This window comes from Drosophila ficusphila, unplaced genomic scaffold, assembly GCF_018152265.1.
Source record: "Drosophila ficusphila isolate 14025-0441.05 unplaced genomic scaffold, ASM1815226v1 contig_106, whole genome shotgun sequence".
NCBI lineage: Eukaryota > Metazoa > Arthropoda > Insecta > Diptera > Drosophilidae > Drosophila > Drosophila ficusphila.
In genome coordinates, this window is record NW_025063993.1 from 7,091,536 (window position 1) to 7,105,867 (window position 14,332).

At 42.4% G+C, this 14,332-nt stretch overlaps 2 protein-coding genes across 2 annotated transcripts; one reads left to right on the forward strand and one right to left on the reverse strand.

Annotated features, from left to right (window-relative positions):
* The first annotated feature begins 23 nt into the window (after positions 1–23).
* Positions 24–13,281, forward strand: LOC108089026. Its single transcript, XM_017187113.2, is given in 10 exon segments — positions 24–299; positions 817–965; positions 1,665–1,783; positions 1,786–1,967; positions 8,839–9,039; positions 9,564–9,643; positions 10,206–10,277; positions 11,877–12,036; positions 12,601–12,639; positions 12,703–13,281. Coding segments are annotated over 10 exon segments (1,206 nt in total). The 5' UTR covers positions 24–182; the 3' UTR covers positions 12,790–13,281.
* On the reverse strand, positions 5,710–8,295 carry LOC108089025 (cell division control protein 6 homolog). The gene is given in 3 exon segments (XM_017187110.2): positions 5,710–6,490; positions 6,560–7,523; positions 7,525–8,295. Coding segments are annotated over 3 exon segments (2,034 nt in total). The 5' UTR covers positions 8,176–8,295; the 3' UTR covers positions 5,710–6,071.
* Positions 13,282–14,332: the final 1,051 nt, after the last annotated feature.

Consider the following 14,332-nt stretch of genomic DNA (forward strand, 5'->3'; position numbering starts at 1 on the left):
AATACGAATTGTATTTTAAAATTAGTACTTGAGCAGCTTTGCGATCGAACAAAACGCTTAACGGACTGCAATTTCGCGCTGCCTGCGCCTCGCAGGCCAGATAAACAAACAAACAACATTTTACGGGAAAGTGCCCGCGATTGGATGAGCCTGTGATTGCAGTGAAGGATTACCGCTTCAGGATGAGTCCCAAGTTGCACGAGTTCGCGGTTATCCTGCTGCGCGATGGACAGTCCACGCCCTGGGGCATCCGATTGGTGGGCGGCAACGATCTGGACACGCCGCTAATTATCACCAGGGTAAGGCGTTAACGAGCCTTATGTAACCAGAGATATGCCGCCGCCACTCTTTGTCGCCTTGTGGTCGCTTGTGGTCCATTCATCAAAATGATGCACATTCGCAACGGCGGAGGAAAAGCGATTTGGCCTTTGTGCCCCGCTCCGCTTTGTTCTCAGCGCCCAAATAAACAACAACAAATCAAAATAGTGAAACGGGCACAGCAAAAGATTCAGCGAGAAAAAAATAAAAATCAACAATAAATACTGCATCGGGTGCCAAAACGCGACGCCAGTAAAACTAATTGAGGCGCAACAAAATAGACCAAGAATATTCCCACTTTTTCTGCCCGTTTTTTTGCATTAGAGATCTTTCTGTTTGCGATGTAAACACAGAATCTGGCGATCATAATTCTGTCTGCATCTATTTAGGCACCCATAAATCTGTGTCAAGGTGGCAACCGGGCGGTCGGACCCTAAATTGTGTGTGTGCCTGTGTGTGAAATGACCTTCCCTCCCCTTTTTTCCGCCCGTGTTGCAGGTGCAAGTGGGCAGCCCATCGCACGGGGAGCTTCTGCGCGGCGATATCATCTCGAAGATCGGCGAGTACGATGCACGCGACCTGAGTCATGCGGATGCACAGCAGCTGTTCCGCGGTGCTGGCAACGAGATCCGCCTGGTGGTGCACAGGTGAGCCAGGAAATCCGTGTTTATAAACAGAATCGCGGGATCAGGGATCAGTTCAATATGTTTCATTACAATAAGGAATAAGGAAACTTTGTTACAAATATTTTTGGACAAAACTTACGGTAGGAATTTCTAATGCTTTTATTATAAATGGGTCATTAAACCACAAGATGCCTTAATCTATCTTAAATTTTATTATATTAAATATTTTGAAAATTTTCACATTTTTGAAAATATTGTTAAAAATTATTATTTAGAAAACCTATCATAAGCGTTGTTTTGAAATAAAAACGTATCAACAGGACAGTGGCGTAGATAGCTTTTTGATATGGGGGGGGATATGACTCAGAATGTGTGTTTCTTTTTCAATTTTGAGAGTTTTACCATTAATTGCCGTATTGCACATTGAGACAAAATAAATATTGGCGCTTCAAAAATGTTATGCTTACATTAAAACACATGCCTGGAAAAAATTCGATGTTATCATCTTATAATTCTCAGACCCAAGGGGGGGATTGATCCCCCTGATCCCCCCCCCTATCTACGCCACTGCAACAGGATATGAACCAAATTTTTAAAGTTGTAAGGATTTTTGTTTTCCTATTTTAGGAAATTCCTTTAAAGAAACATGATTGAACTCATCTTTGCTTTATATTGGTATTATTTTTATGGAAAACCAATACTTATTACAACAATTTTCAGGGACAACAAAATCGCCTACACGCAGAGCGGCACTCAGGAGGCTGGACCTGGATCACGGAGCAATTCCACTTTGCCTCCAGCAAGTCCGGAATTATTGCCGCGTCGTGGTCCATCGCCTTTTTGCCCGGACCCAGTCACTTTGAGAGGGCCTTGCAGTTGCCAGTGGACACACTTCCACAGACCGTGTTCCCCCAACTAAACTCATCTGGTGGATATGAAGTGCCTTCTTCTGTGTTTTCGCCCAAGCCAACTCGCGACCATCAACAGGATGTGGATGAGGAGCAGGCTGCCATCGTTAACCAGGTGAGTGAGGGCTTAACGTCACAAACTTTGTTGAGAATTAGGTTTATTTAAAACTTTTTCATTCGTGTTCGTTTAAGATTCGTAGAATGTCAAACATATTTCTCAAAAGTTTTACAAAATTGGCATAAATTGAATATAAACGGAAAAGTATGCAAAGATTTCCTAACTTATAAATATTTAGAAAATTGAAAGTGTGTCAAGAAAAATGTATACAAATTGCTTAGTTGGACCCCGATGTTTAATTAATTTAATTAAATAATTTAAATGTTTTTCTGTCAACGGATAGTAGCATACTTTTCGGCTATATACGTGTAAAGTCGTACATTTTTATGTTTTAATAACGCAAACTGTTCATACACAAAGCAAAAATGTTCTAGTGTTGTGTCCTGATTTCAATCTCCGTGTATGTAAATATTGAAATTATGCATGTATAACCCTATGTAAAATGTAGAAAACTCAAAATTTTTTGTAATTTGAACAGGCTAATGTGCTGACATCAGCAGATAGCGATGTTGATGGTCAAGGTTCCGCCGCTTACATCCGCTAAATATAGCCAAGTGTATAGATCGAGGATGTGGGGGCGTTTACCAGGAAAAGGCCCAGTGACGCAGTGTGCAGGTGGAAATTGGCCTGAAATCAAACAAAAACAAGTCAGAAGCTGTAACAGTGAGCTGACCGCCCCCAAAAATAAGAGTCTTCGGAAAATGCCAAGAGGCAAAGACGCAAATAAACAAGAAAACATTGCCCAGCTATTTTTGGGCAGGTGAGCAAGGGGTGGAAGGCGGAGATTTTGATCCACTGTCTGTCCCACCTTGTGATTTTGTGGCAATGCCAATGAAAGCACCACCCCCTCCAAGATGACGCCGCTAATGAATCAAGACACTTGCCAAGGTCGCAACTTTGTTTGCCAATGCGGCACCGAAATAAAAATCAAGGTGCTCGACTATATGTTTTTAATGTGTGATGATTTGTCATACAGAAGTGAGAAAAGGTGTCTAGAAATAGGTTCCAGAACAGGTGACCTCCCTGAATGAGAGTTTCTCTATTCTCAGCATTATCTTTCGGGGGTTATTGTACTTTACTTCGACTAATTTATGGTTAATATGTACCTTGAATGCGTTCTATTTGTGTTCTTTATTTCGCTTTGTTAGAGGCACAAGATACCTCAAAAACCCATCAGTCGGATTGTTTATGGATCGTTTTCTTTTCAACATACACAAAAAATAATACATTTGAAATCTCATTCTCCTAATATTAAATCTGCAACAATTCAAAGTTGAAATTCTAAAGAAACATTTCTAAAAATGTAAGCTAATTTCGAAACAATTGCAAGTTGACTATGGATTGGAAGTGCAGCAGTGAACAATATTACAAATTCAATTAAGAGAATATTCTCTTTGTGTATAAGAATCCCAGCCAAATTTTATAGTCAAATGAACTGCAGCCTTCGCAGTGGGCAAAACACCATAACAAAATGTAAATTATGTGTTTCTTGGATCTTCCATCGAACTTGAAATGTTCCAACGGCCTTTCAGGGCTAATTACACCTGCTCGTGTAGTTTTGGAGCCGCAACATCAAAAGATATGCCCAATGCCCTGATCCAATGTCAATTGCTTATGGCAGCCAACAAAAATACAGAATGCCAATGCCAATTATGACGAGATGTCTTTCGGTGCTGGTATCTTTGGAACTGTCATAAATCGTTGACAAATCTGCGAACCACTGGCAATTACCAACGATCAGTGTCAGTGGAAATCGGCCAAAAACCATCTGAGCAAATCAATATTACAGCTGCGAATCTGTGAGATATTTTTCTATTTTTTGGCGTTGCGATTTACAGATGAGTGTTTTCGCATTCGGTCGAAACAATAACCTCGAGTCCGATAAATATTTGTGCCTAATTTTCGAAATGTGAAAAAAATGGTATGTGAAATTGCTCCACAAAAGCGGCAATTAAAACATATAAGCGAGATGTTATATGTGAATAATTCTCGACTGGGACGGCAGGACAAACAACAACATCCGATGGGGGGCCATATTGGGGGTGGGGTGGGCAAATGGCGCGTGGGCGAAGCGAAGAAAAAAATATAGATCACACCAAGTCCAAGTTTATGCGCTGTGTTTGTTGTTGCTCGAGTTTACGCTCGGTGAACAAGCTATTTGCACAAAAACATATTTTGTATATTTTAAAAAAATCTCCTCTCTCTCTGAAATACATAGGATCTCGCACAAGTTGGTATGGGTGCGTGGGTCGAACGGCCTCTGACCGTCAGCACTCACTTTTCTATATATCTGTACACAGACAGACACTCTCCAACCAATACCGAGATCGCTATATAGAAAAATTGGAATTCCGCGCAGTCGGAATAGCAATAATTCGCCAGCATTTGAAAATTTTCAAATCAGTTGCGTTCGGAATATTGAAAAATAAACAACAAATAAGACTCGAGCTCGAGCATCCTTTTTGTAGTGAATCCTCGTGAAACGATCTTCGATCTCACCAGCTGCAGCGTTGATTTAAACGTGTCGAAAAAGCAAGTTACCAATAAAGTACCATATACCAAAGATCAAAAGCATAATTGAAAGTAATCAAGAATCAAAACTGACGTGATCTTCCATTACGTAACTGTCCCTGGCTATAATATTTTCCGTTTCTATTTTGTTTGAATTCTGCCCAACGAAGGAGTTTAAATTAAACACACATTTCAAAAATGGAGTACGTTCAGTTCAAAAACGGATCCCCTGTCTACTACAAGGAGCAGCCAGACCTTAATGAGTGCATTCAATACCAAGTAAGCGAACCAGTGAACAACTAATCAAACTTAAATATCCCATAAAAAAATACAATTTTAATGAATACCAAAGTCAAAATACTCTCATATCCGAAATAAAAGTGTGTGATAATATATATAATTTATAATTTATTATTTAAATGGCTGCAGACCTATGGAAATTTTTTCTAGATAAATCCACTTGTTTCTGGATTAAACAATATTTATGCAAAGCTGAACACTTCTCATGCTGTGATTTAATTAATTTTTCACGCACTTATAAACAACGATTTCTGGACAGGTTCCTTCTGCCTGTCAGACGTCTAAGTACGCGAACATGGTCAAAATCCAGATGAAACATTTCACCTTTACCGTCAAACATTTGCTCTTGGAATTCAAGTTCAAATACAAATGCCAAAAACAACCGACGTGTGTATTTTCCGAGGTTTTCGCCTTACTTTTCCCTCAGAAATACATAATTAAGAGGGAAAATAGAACGCCATATAGCAGAGCTATAGGTATATTCGTGCATATATCTGGCAGGCTGTCGGTTCTCTCCGCCTCTCTGCATATAGCTTATTATTCAAACATTTGTTCGCCTTTCGTCAATACGCGTCGAAAGGCAACCAGAGTTTTTGAAACATATTTTTCATTGCGCTCTTTCTGTGCTGTGCTCAATGTAATTCATACCACCCAAACGGGGGGATATTTTTAGAGCAGAGAGCGCAGGAAAAACAACAATAAGCCAGCAAATAAATAAACAAAATGATTATAGAAGAAATTAATTTCATGTCGAGATGGCCAACAAACCCACACGAAATCACCAGCACTGGTGTTAATTTGTCTCGAACAATTCGAAAAGCCCAACCAAAAACAATGGCAGACTTTCCCTACGGTTTTCACAACTTTTGGCACGACCCATGATCAAAACTTGTGGCGCAGCGAAAGTGGAAATGGTTTCACTTTTGCATTTCGTGGATTGCAGAACTACATAATTTATTCTTATTTTCTTATGGCTAACAGGAAATTGTCTAGAGCTTATTGGTCAACGGATCGGATTAGAAATAGATGATGGGCGCACCATTTACTTAAATTTATTACAAACATAAAATCCCAAAGATTCGATTCGATTAAAAGTCAGAGCAAAATGTCGAAAGTGACCCCCAAATGATATTTCAAAATATTTGAGTGCTTGCGCCAGCCACGGGTTTTAAATTTAGCGTCAAAAAGTATTCTTATACATATACGTTCGTCCCCAAGGTGAATGAAAATGAGAGAAGTGCGCAATTAACCAGCGGCACACCAATTTCCTAGAGGTAATCGTCCAGATCGTCACTTGCCCAGGCAGGAGGTGTCGCTGAGTATCGAGGCGATCAGCTGCTTGTCGCTCAGTGCCGCGTGCACCTCCTCCTCGTCCCACTGCAGCAGCACCTTGTGCAGGCGGGGCTCCTTTTTGCGCATGATGCGCAGGATGCCGCGGGTCTCCACCAGGTCCACGGTGCCCGTGAACTCGGCTTGGTCCAGGGCCAGTATGTTGCGTTTGGCGCACACCCGCCTGTAGACCTCGTGCAGGCGGCCCATGCTGATGTCCTTGTTGCGTTCGTTGCGCAGCATCAGCACCAGGGTGCACAGCATCAGCTTCTGCTGGAGGGGAAAGGAAGCCTCAATGTCCTCCTCTAGATTTTGCGAGGCTCCATAGACTTTGTTCAGCACAGAAACCACTTGGGTGACCTGCACGGGCTTAAGAGTGTCTGAAGTTAGAGCAAAAAGGTTTTGTTTATTAGATTTTTCTTATACATATAACAAATAAAGTAACTTACCTTGCTTTTCTTTGGCCTCCACTGCCTCCTTGCCCTCCAGGTTCAGTGCATTCATGTTGAACTCCTTTTCACCGTCGCGCTTCTGCTGCACCGCAATCTCCACCACCCGTCGTCCAATGTCCAGTGCTCTTCGCACATCCCCGCTGATCGCACTCACCTTGGCGGCCAGCAGTTGCAGTGTTACGGGCGGAAAGACGTCCAGCACCTCCGCCTCCGCCAGACGCGACTTGAAGATCTCCACGATCTGCTGCTTTGTGTAGGGAGGAAAGTGCATCAGCCTGGGCTTGAGTTCGCACCTGGCATTCAGTCGCATCAGCGCACGATCCGTGAGATCCAAGCTGTTGGCGATGCCAACTAGGAGTATCCTGGAGCCAGGCAAAGCGGGCCACTCGAAGATGGTGTACAAAACCTCCTGCCTGCTGGTGCACAGCTGATCAATCTCGTCCAGCACAAGCAACAGCATTTGTTTGGCCGTTCTCAGATGACGTTGTATGGCCTCCAGATGATCTCTTTCAGTGCGGCCGCTCACTTTTAGCTGGAGCTCAGCACACAGCTTCTTGTAAACGGCTCCCACGCTGGCAATGCTGGTGCAGTTGATGTAGACTCGCTGCAGTCGCTTGGAGAAGTCGGGATCTCGGAGCAGTAGTGATAGGCAGGCAGTCTTTCCCGTTCCTGGTTGTCCCGATACATAAAGGCTGCCGGAGGTCTGGGTCTCCAAGTGGCTGCTGAAGAATTCTCGCAGCTCCTGAAGCTGAGCCTCTCTGCCTGGCAAATTTTGGGTTTCAGCGCTGTTTAGCACTCGTCTGGCGTTTTGGTATTTGTTGCGGGAAGGTGAGGGTAAAGTTTCCGGGTGGATTTCTTCTTTGGTAGAGGTTTTTCTCAGTTGATTGGTGGGCAGTTTGTCTTGCTGCTTGGGAGGGGATTTCTCCTGCTGCTTGGTTGAAGTCTTCTCCTGATGTTTAACAAGGGGGTTTCTCTGTGTGCAAAGCTAATGGATCCTCCTGCCTTTCCAGCAGCTTTGTATGCACTTCCTTGTGCTCCTTGGCCTCTGCCTTTTTCACTTGCTCAACATGCTTCTTTTGAGTCTTGTTATCCGCCTCCTCCTGGCGTTCGTCGATGCTCAGCCTATCCAACAGTCGCGAAGGACTAATCAAGTGCTGCGGCAGAGGCTGCAACTTCCTTTGCTTGGGTGGGGATCCATGCAGAGGGTCCTCCTCCGAATCCTCATCACTATCCAGGAATATAATGGTGGCCTCAAGGTTCTCCTGCTCTCTTTTCGCCCGTAAATCAGCAGCTGATTGGGCTGTTTTCTTGGTGCTGCGTGGCGTCTTTGGGTGCTCCACTTGCAGCTGAGCCTGCACCTGTGAAATCCTGCGTCTTGTGGCCTTCTCCATCTTGTTGAGCAGGTTCCGGTTCTCGTTGTTCTCTGAAACGGGGCTGTTGGTCAGGTCATGGGTCACCTCCTCCTCGTCGTCGCTATCGACAATTGCTTTTTTCGGCTGCCTGCGTTTCCAAACTTCCGAGCGACGCGGCGTCTGCGTCGACTGCGGCAGAGGCGAGGCAACCGCGGCCTTGCTGATGCTGCTCAATCGCGTGGAGCGGCGTACGGCAGCCATTTAAGCGTTTGTTGGATTAATCAGCAATTAGTTGTTACTAAATATTAGTTAATAAAGCCGCGTCGTGTGTTAGAAATCCCAGCTGGCAGTCACAGTTAAAAAAGCGCGCAAAACTAATTTGCCATTCGCCCCGAGCAACAGCTGTTCAAGCCAGGTCTGGCCATCTGGCAACCCTGGCCCAGATTGGACTATCGTCTATCGAGTAGGCGCGCTTAGTTACAACATTTAAATCGGCCGTCCGCCTATATTGAATTACTTACACACTCGCTTGAAGACTGCCTGGTAAAAATAAAATTGTTCAACGGCAGATAGAAAAATTCAGAACGCTGGACGTTGAACACGCTTACGTAAGCGCCTAAAAATATTTGCTTCGACGGTGGGATATTTTTAAAGTATATAAACGGGCGCACATAAAATGGAATTTTCGCTATATAAAATTGATGCACACACACAGCCTCGAACGGCGAAGACCAAGCACAGTGGGCGAAGATCAGAGGATTTCTAGAAGCTACCAAACTCTGCTAATCGTTTGTTGATTTATTTATATTATTCATTTGCCACAGCGGCTGCCAAAATGGGTGTGTGCGTGTGTGTGCTCCATTTTGGCGTAAACAAAGTCGTTAATCTTGACTGATCACGTGTGGTGTGGTTCCGTTCTTACAGCCCTACCGAACAACTCCGCTGGTCCTGCCCGGCGCCAAAGTGAAGAAGGACGCGCCCACGACAGAGTCCTACTTGAGGCACTACCCCAACCCGGCTGTGCGCGCCCACCCAGGACACGACTACCATGACAGTATCATGAAGCAGCGCGTGGCCGACACCATGCTGCACAAGGTGGTCGGTTCCGATGCCGACACTGGCCGTGTAAGTAGGGGAGGGGATACCCTCTTGGGAACTTGGGAATCTAAAATACAATAGATGGGAAATTACAAAAAAAAAGAGGGGGTTTTCTACATTTTATGTGGATTTTTCCAGTATCCATAGTGATGTATCGTATCGTATTGTATTGTATCTTATTCAAAATTTAAAAATTTAAAAACAATCCAAACTTAAAAACTCCATTATGATATGATATGTGATATGATTGTCTTATCATGAATTTCCAAACATGTATATTTTTATTGCATTATTTATGTTCACATGGTAATCGTGTTTTTATTTATCCAAATTTAAAATTTGTGGGTGTTAGCGACCTTTCCAATCGAATACTTGGTGTTTTGCCGTTATAAATAAATATGAGTCTGAAAAGTTTTAAAACAAAAAACTGTTGGAACTAAATAGAAAGATATTTTATCAAGTTAATTACTTTAATTCAAATAAATTTATATTTATTTAAAGATACTTTTTGATCTCCAAATGTTAAACGAAATTATTTCCTCGAATCGCAGGTCTTCCACAAGCAATTCAACTCGCCCATCGGCCTGTACTCCAACCACAACATCGAGGACACCATCAGATCAACAGTTCCGTAAGTTGCCACCCAGAAATTACCACTTGGAAACTCTTAAGCTTAGCTCGATACAATGAAAAACCACTAATATCCGAACTTTGGAATACGCTTGTCAAATTGAAAATTTACGCCTATTATTTACGCAACTTTCTTTTGGAATTGACATTTTTTGAATAAATCTGCGTAGAACTCTTCGAAATTTTGATGCAGCTTTTCTTTTTGCCAGAGAGAGAGCCACTCGAAATGCGCCTAGTAGCTTGAAACTAATAAAGCGAGTCACGAACACGGTTACGAGTAGCCTAAGGTCCGCATAACCCAAAAAAAAATTGGTTCCTGGTTAGCCGCGGCCATAATCCACATCCACTAACCCACAAAGCCACAAAATTCAAGTCGAAACGAAATTTACTAAACCGAAGCACACACGAAATGAGAAACACATTCAAACACACAACCAAACGCGTGAAAAAAACAAAAACCAGTCCATAGATGTTGTACGTACTACTTGCCTACTGCCGGATCTCTGTAAAATATATATTTACCACACTATATATACCTATATATTCTATGTATATTGTTGTAGCTTCGCCACAAGCGACAGCAATCGCTTGAAGGACAGTCCTTTGCATCGTCCTTTGCCAACAAAACTTAACGGGTAAAAGTAAATTCATTTCTTGAGCACAGCCTGATTTCGTTCTTTGATTGAATCCTTCTCACTTGATTTTGGAAAGCACATGAGCAAGAACTTGAGATTGAACCTGAACTTGCCTTGAGACAAATTGAATATGAGGAATGTTTTCCCGTGTTTTTCCCGCCTGTCTGTACAGACTAACCCTCCGACTTGTTGTCTCCCATTCACTAAAGATCTACTATATAGTCTTGTTAATCCAGATACGATGTCTTTGTCAGAACAACAGAAACAACATGACACGATTTCAAAACCCGATTGCATGTGCTCTGCTGTCTATTTATCATATGTGTTTCCTACCATACTATATATCTCACCCCACTTTATCCTGTTGCAACGAAAAGCTCCTTTGATCAGAGTCTGTGATATGGAAATTACCACTGTATATATACGTGTTCTTTTGGAAACTCTCTTCACCGAAACCCCCAACGAAGTTTGTTTGTCTTGAGGCTTTCCTGTTTGGGCAGTTACAATCTGAAGGGTATGGCAAAGGTGGCGCAGGAACATCGGGAAGGGGTTTCTCTGGTAGGTCAGGTGCTGTTCTTGTATTCAATACTTACAACTAGAACCCTAGACAATACCACTCTAGCTCTTAGACTCCGATATATCTAGAACTTAGCTGCACGATTAATGTTAGAATTTTCATCGATCTATCTTTCCTGGAACAAAAACGTAAAATCCTGGAGCAACAAAAGCAAAAAGACCAACTTGCAGAGCAACAACGACAGCAACGCCAGCAGCAACTGCAAATACTCTATCAACAAAACAAATGATCAAAGAAATAGTAGCCAAAAACTCCCCCCAATTCTACTAGACAAAGAGATAATCCCCCCTACCCCCTCCCCCCTTTTCCCTTCCAAGACCCCTGCTCAAAGTCCCCGCCCTTCCAATCCGACCCCATAAGACTAATCCGAAATTAAAAGACGTTTGCTGAATTATATTTACGAACTGTTGAAGAGACAGCACCCAAAGTTCCTATTTGCCCCTCGCAACCCATCCAGTATTAACCACACAAACTAATACTAACCAACCTAATCCCGCCCGATCTCAAGGCTTCATCCGATAATATATATATTAATCACCTGTTATGCAGTTCTGTTCTGATTACTCTTAATAACTAGCTCGTAAGGAATTTGTTAATGAGTTTCCTATTAATCGCAATCCGTTTGAGGAGTGTGCAGTTCCAAGACAACGCAGCACACTATTGCCCACCAACAACAGCAACAACAAACTACAACTACAACAAAACAAAATAATTCTAACGTATTTTGTGCACATCCTGTTTTCTCTTTCTATTCTCTCACTACTCTGTCTCACGCTACTCAACCGATGTAAAAAAAAAAAAAAAAAAAAACCAAAAACAAACCAATATATATTCTTTATGATTCTCGATTAACCAACAACAATAAACCGACTTAAAAAAATAAATCTGTTAAAAACTTGCATAACACCAAAATAAAAAAAAAAAACAAATAAAACCAACGGCGCTTTCAACGATCTCAATGCAAATCCCCGAATACTGAATTTGAATCCGAATCAAAATCACTGACCACTGCCACCGAGCAGCTATAAGAAAACTGTCCAGTACGATCCCAGGAACAGCGAAACCTACAGAGCCATCCAAGAGGAGGGCGGCTACAGCAACTATGGCCAGTCCTCGCCACAGGAGGTGACCATTCCTGTGCAGACTAAGGTCTATCAGCCCAATAGATTGGTTCCAGGAAAGGTAAGATCGTGCGCAACCGTTCGAAAATCAAGCAAATCCCTCTATCTCTCAATCAAATCGAATCAACCGACCTCAGTCAAACTCTATGTGAAGGCATCCGACAATATCGCTCGATCGCTCAAAAGCTCATCCTGTACAAAGTCTATCTATCTCTCTCTGTTCCTCTATCTCGCTCGCTGTCTCTCTTTCTGTGCGTAAATGTGTTAATGTACAGCGTGTACAGTTGAACCAACCGAATGTTAGTCAACAGTGACTGTGTGTCGCCGGCATGTTAACGCGCTGTAACGACGACTAACGGGGCCGAAGTAGTGTTACTAACCTGGTTTTTTGGTCGATCACTGGCTGGCATCGAACTACACTAAACATCCATTGAACCCATATCTGTGTATATTTTCCGAGTCACAAGCACACATCTTTTTGGCACTCTAACCCTAGAATAACATCTAACTCAAGCTCATAACAGTTGGAGATTGCATTTGAAAAGTTCCTAATCGAAATTGCTGGAATATGTTAGAGTTACTAAACAAGATCTTATCTTTTCACTTCATCCGAATGCTCTTACAGAAACCAGTTTCAGCGCCAGTATCCCGGCCGCCGTACAATGTGAGTATTTGCACAGTAGCTCTGTTAACTGAATGTTAAGTAATGATTATTTATTGTTGACAGGTGGTAAACACCCACGATGAGAACATACGCCAGAGCGGCTCCTTCAATCGTCTCATGTACAGCGTTATTGGTGCCACCGAGTACTAGAAACTGCAGCAGCAACAGCAACAGCGACGGCAGCAACATCAACATCGACACCAGCAACATCTGCTGCAGTTGCAGGCACCAACACAGTTGTTTATCTCCTAACATATATAGCGGATTTTTATGAAATTCTGTTTAACTTACTCAATAAATTATGTGAAGAACGACAAGGAATTGTGAACCACTAACAAGCTTAATGATAAAATTGGTTTGGTAAACGATTGGAATCGAATAAATTTATGATATGTCTACAAATTAAACACAAATTAACTCCGCCTCCCCGACCTATTTACTGTCTCCATATGCAATAGAAAACCAATATAAATTAATTAAATAAAAAAAGGAAAGTAATCTTTGATTTACGTTTATGTTTATGTTATGCTGATTCAAGTTAACAGCCATCAGGTGTGTTAATCGCGAGTGATTCTAGTCATGGAATGTAATAGGTATAAAGAATGTTTTAATCAATAAAAGTGATTTTGATTGGATACAAGATATGAGTTGAGCTGTTATTTAAATGTATTTGCACCTGATATTCGTATCTCATGTGTGATATAATTTGGATCGGACATTTCAACACGACGGAAACGTAATTGTATCACACTGATTTGAATATGACGAGCTCTTTTGTCGGACTGCCTTCTTTTAAAGCATAAGTAGGAGCCCAACCCAAAAGCGAAAAAAGTAGCCGAAAATCTTTGCATAACATGACGCTGCAAATCTGCACTTATTCCATCAATCATTCCGGCAATTAAACGTATTTATATTGAAACTATATGCACACATGAGCCGCAAAGCGAGCGAACCCATAAATTTGACTTTAATTTGAATGGAAATAAGTCACTCGAGAGCGTACGTGTGTAATGTGCATAACAATTGCCTGCCACACATAATGTACTTTCACTTCACGGCTAAGTAAGCCACAAATGTGGCTGGCTCTTTTTCTTTCGATTGTTTTTCTTTCTGTGCAGCGTTGTTTTTGTTTCGAGCGGTTACAATGTCAGAGCGATCCCATTAAACGGTCAGCCCCATTTGCGCCCCGATTGCGACTCCCCCGAAACGACCTTGTCGATTCAAAATCGATGCAAATTCAGGGCGCATTGTATGGCAACTGTAACATCAACAATAGAGCTCTGTGTGCTCCGTGCTCTGTGCTCCGTGCTCTGTGGCAATTGTAATCGCATTGCCGACTCAAATATCAAATTCGGAGGAGGACTTACCGAGGTTTAATGACACGATCACATGATCGTACGCCAGATTGTATGCCAGATCGTATGCAAAGGGCTTTGGCTTTGGCTGCGAGTGCAGAAAGAAATAAGATTTGGCAATAGGCGACATCGAAGATCGCTTGAACCCATTCAACCGCAACGCAAACGCAACGCGAGATTTCCAGATACACGGATAGGTATTCGCAGATGGATGGATTGCTGTTTAAGCGCCAATGAAAAACGCTTTGCAGCAATTTGGGTCACAGACAATGGAGGCGGCTCTGCACTTGCTGGGTTCGATTTTTGACTCGGGTGTGGCCCATCGCATCATCGAATCA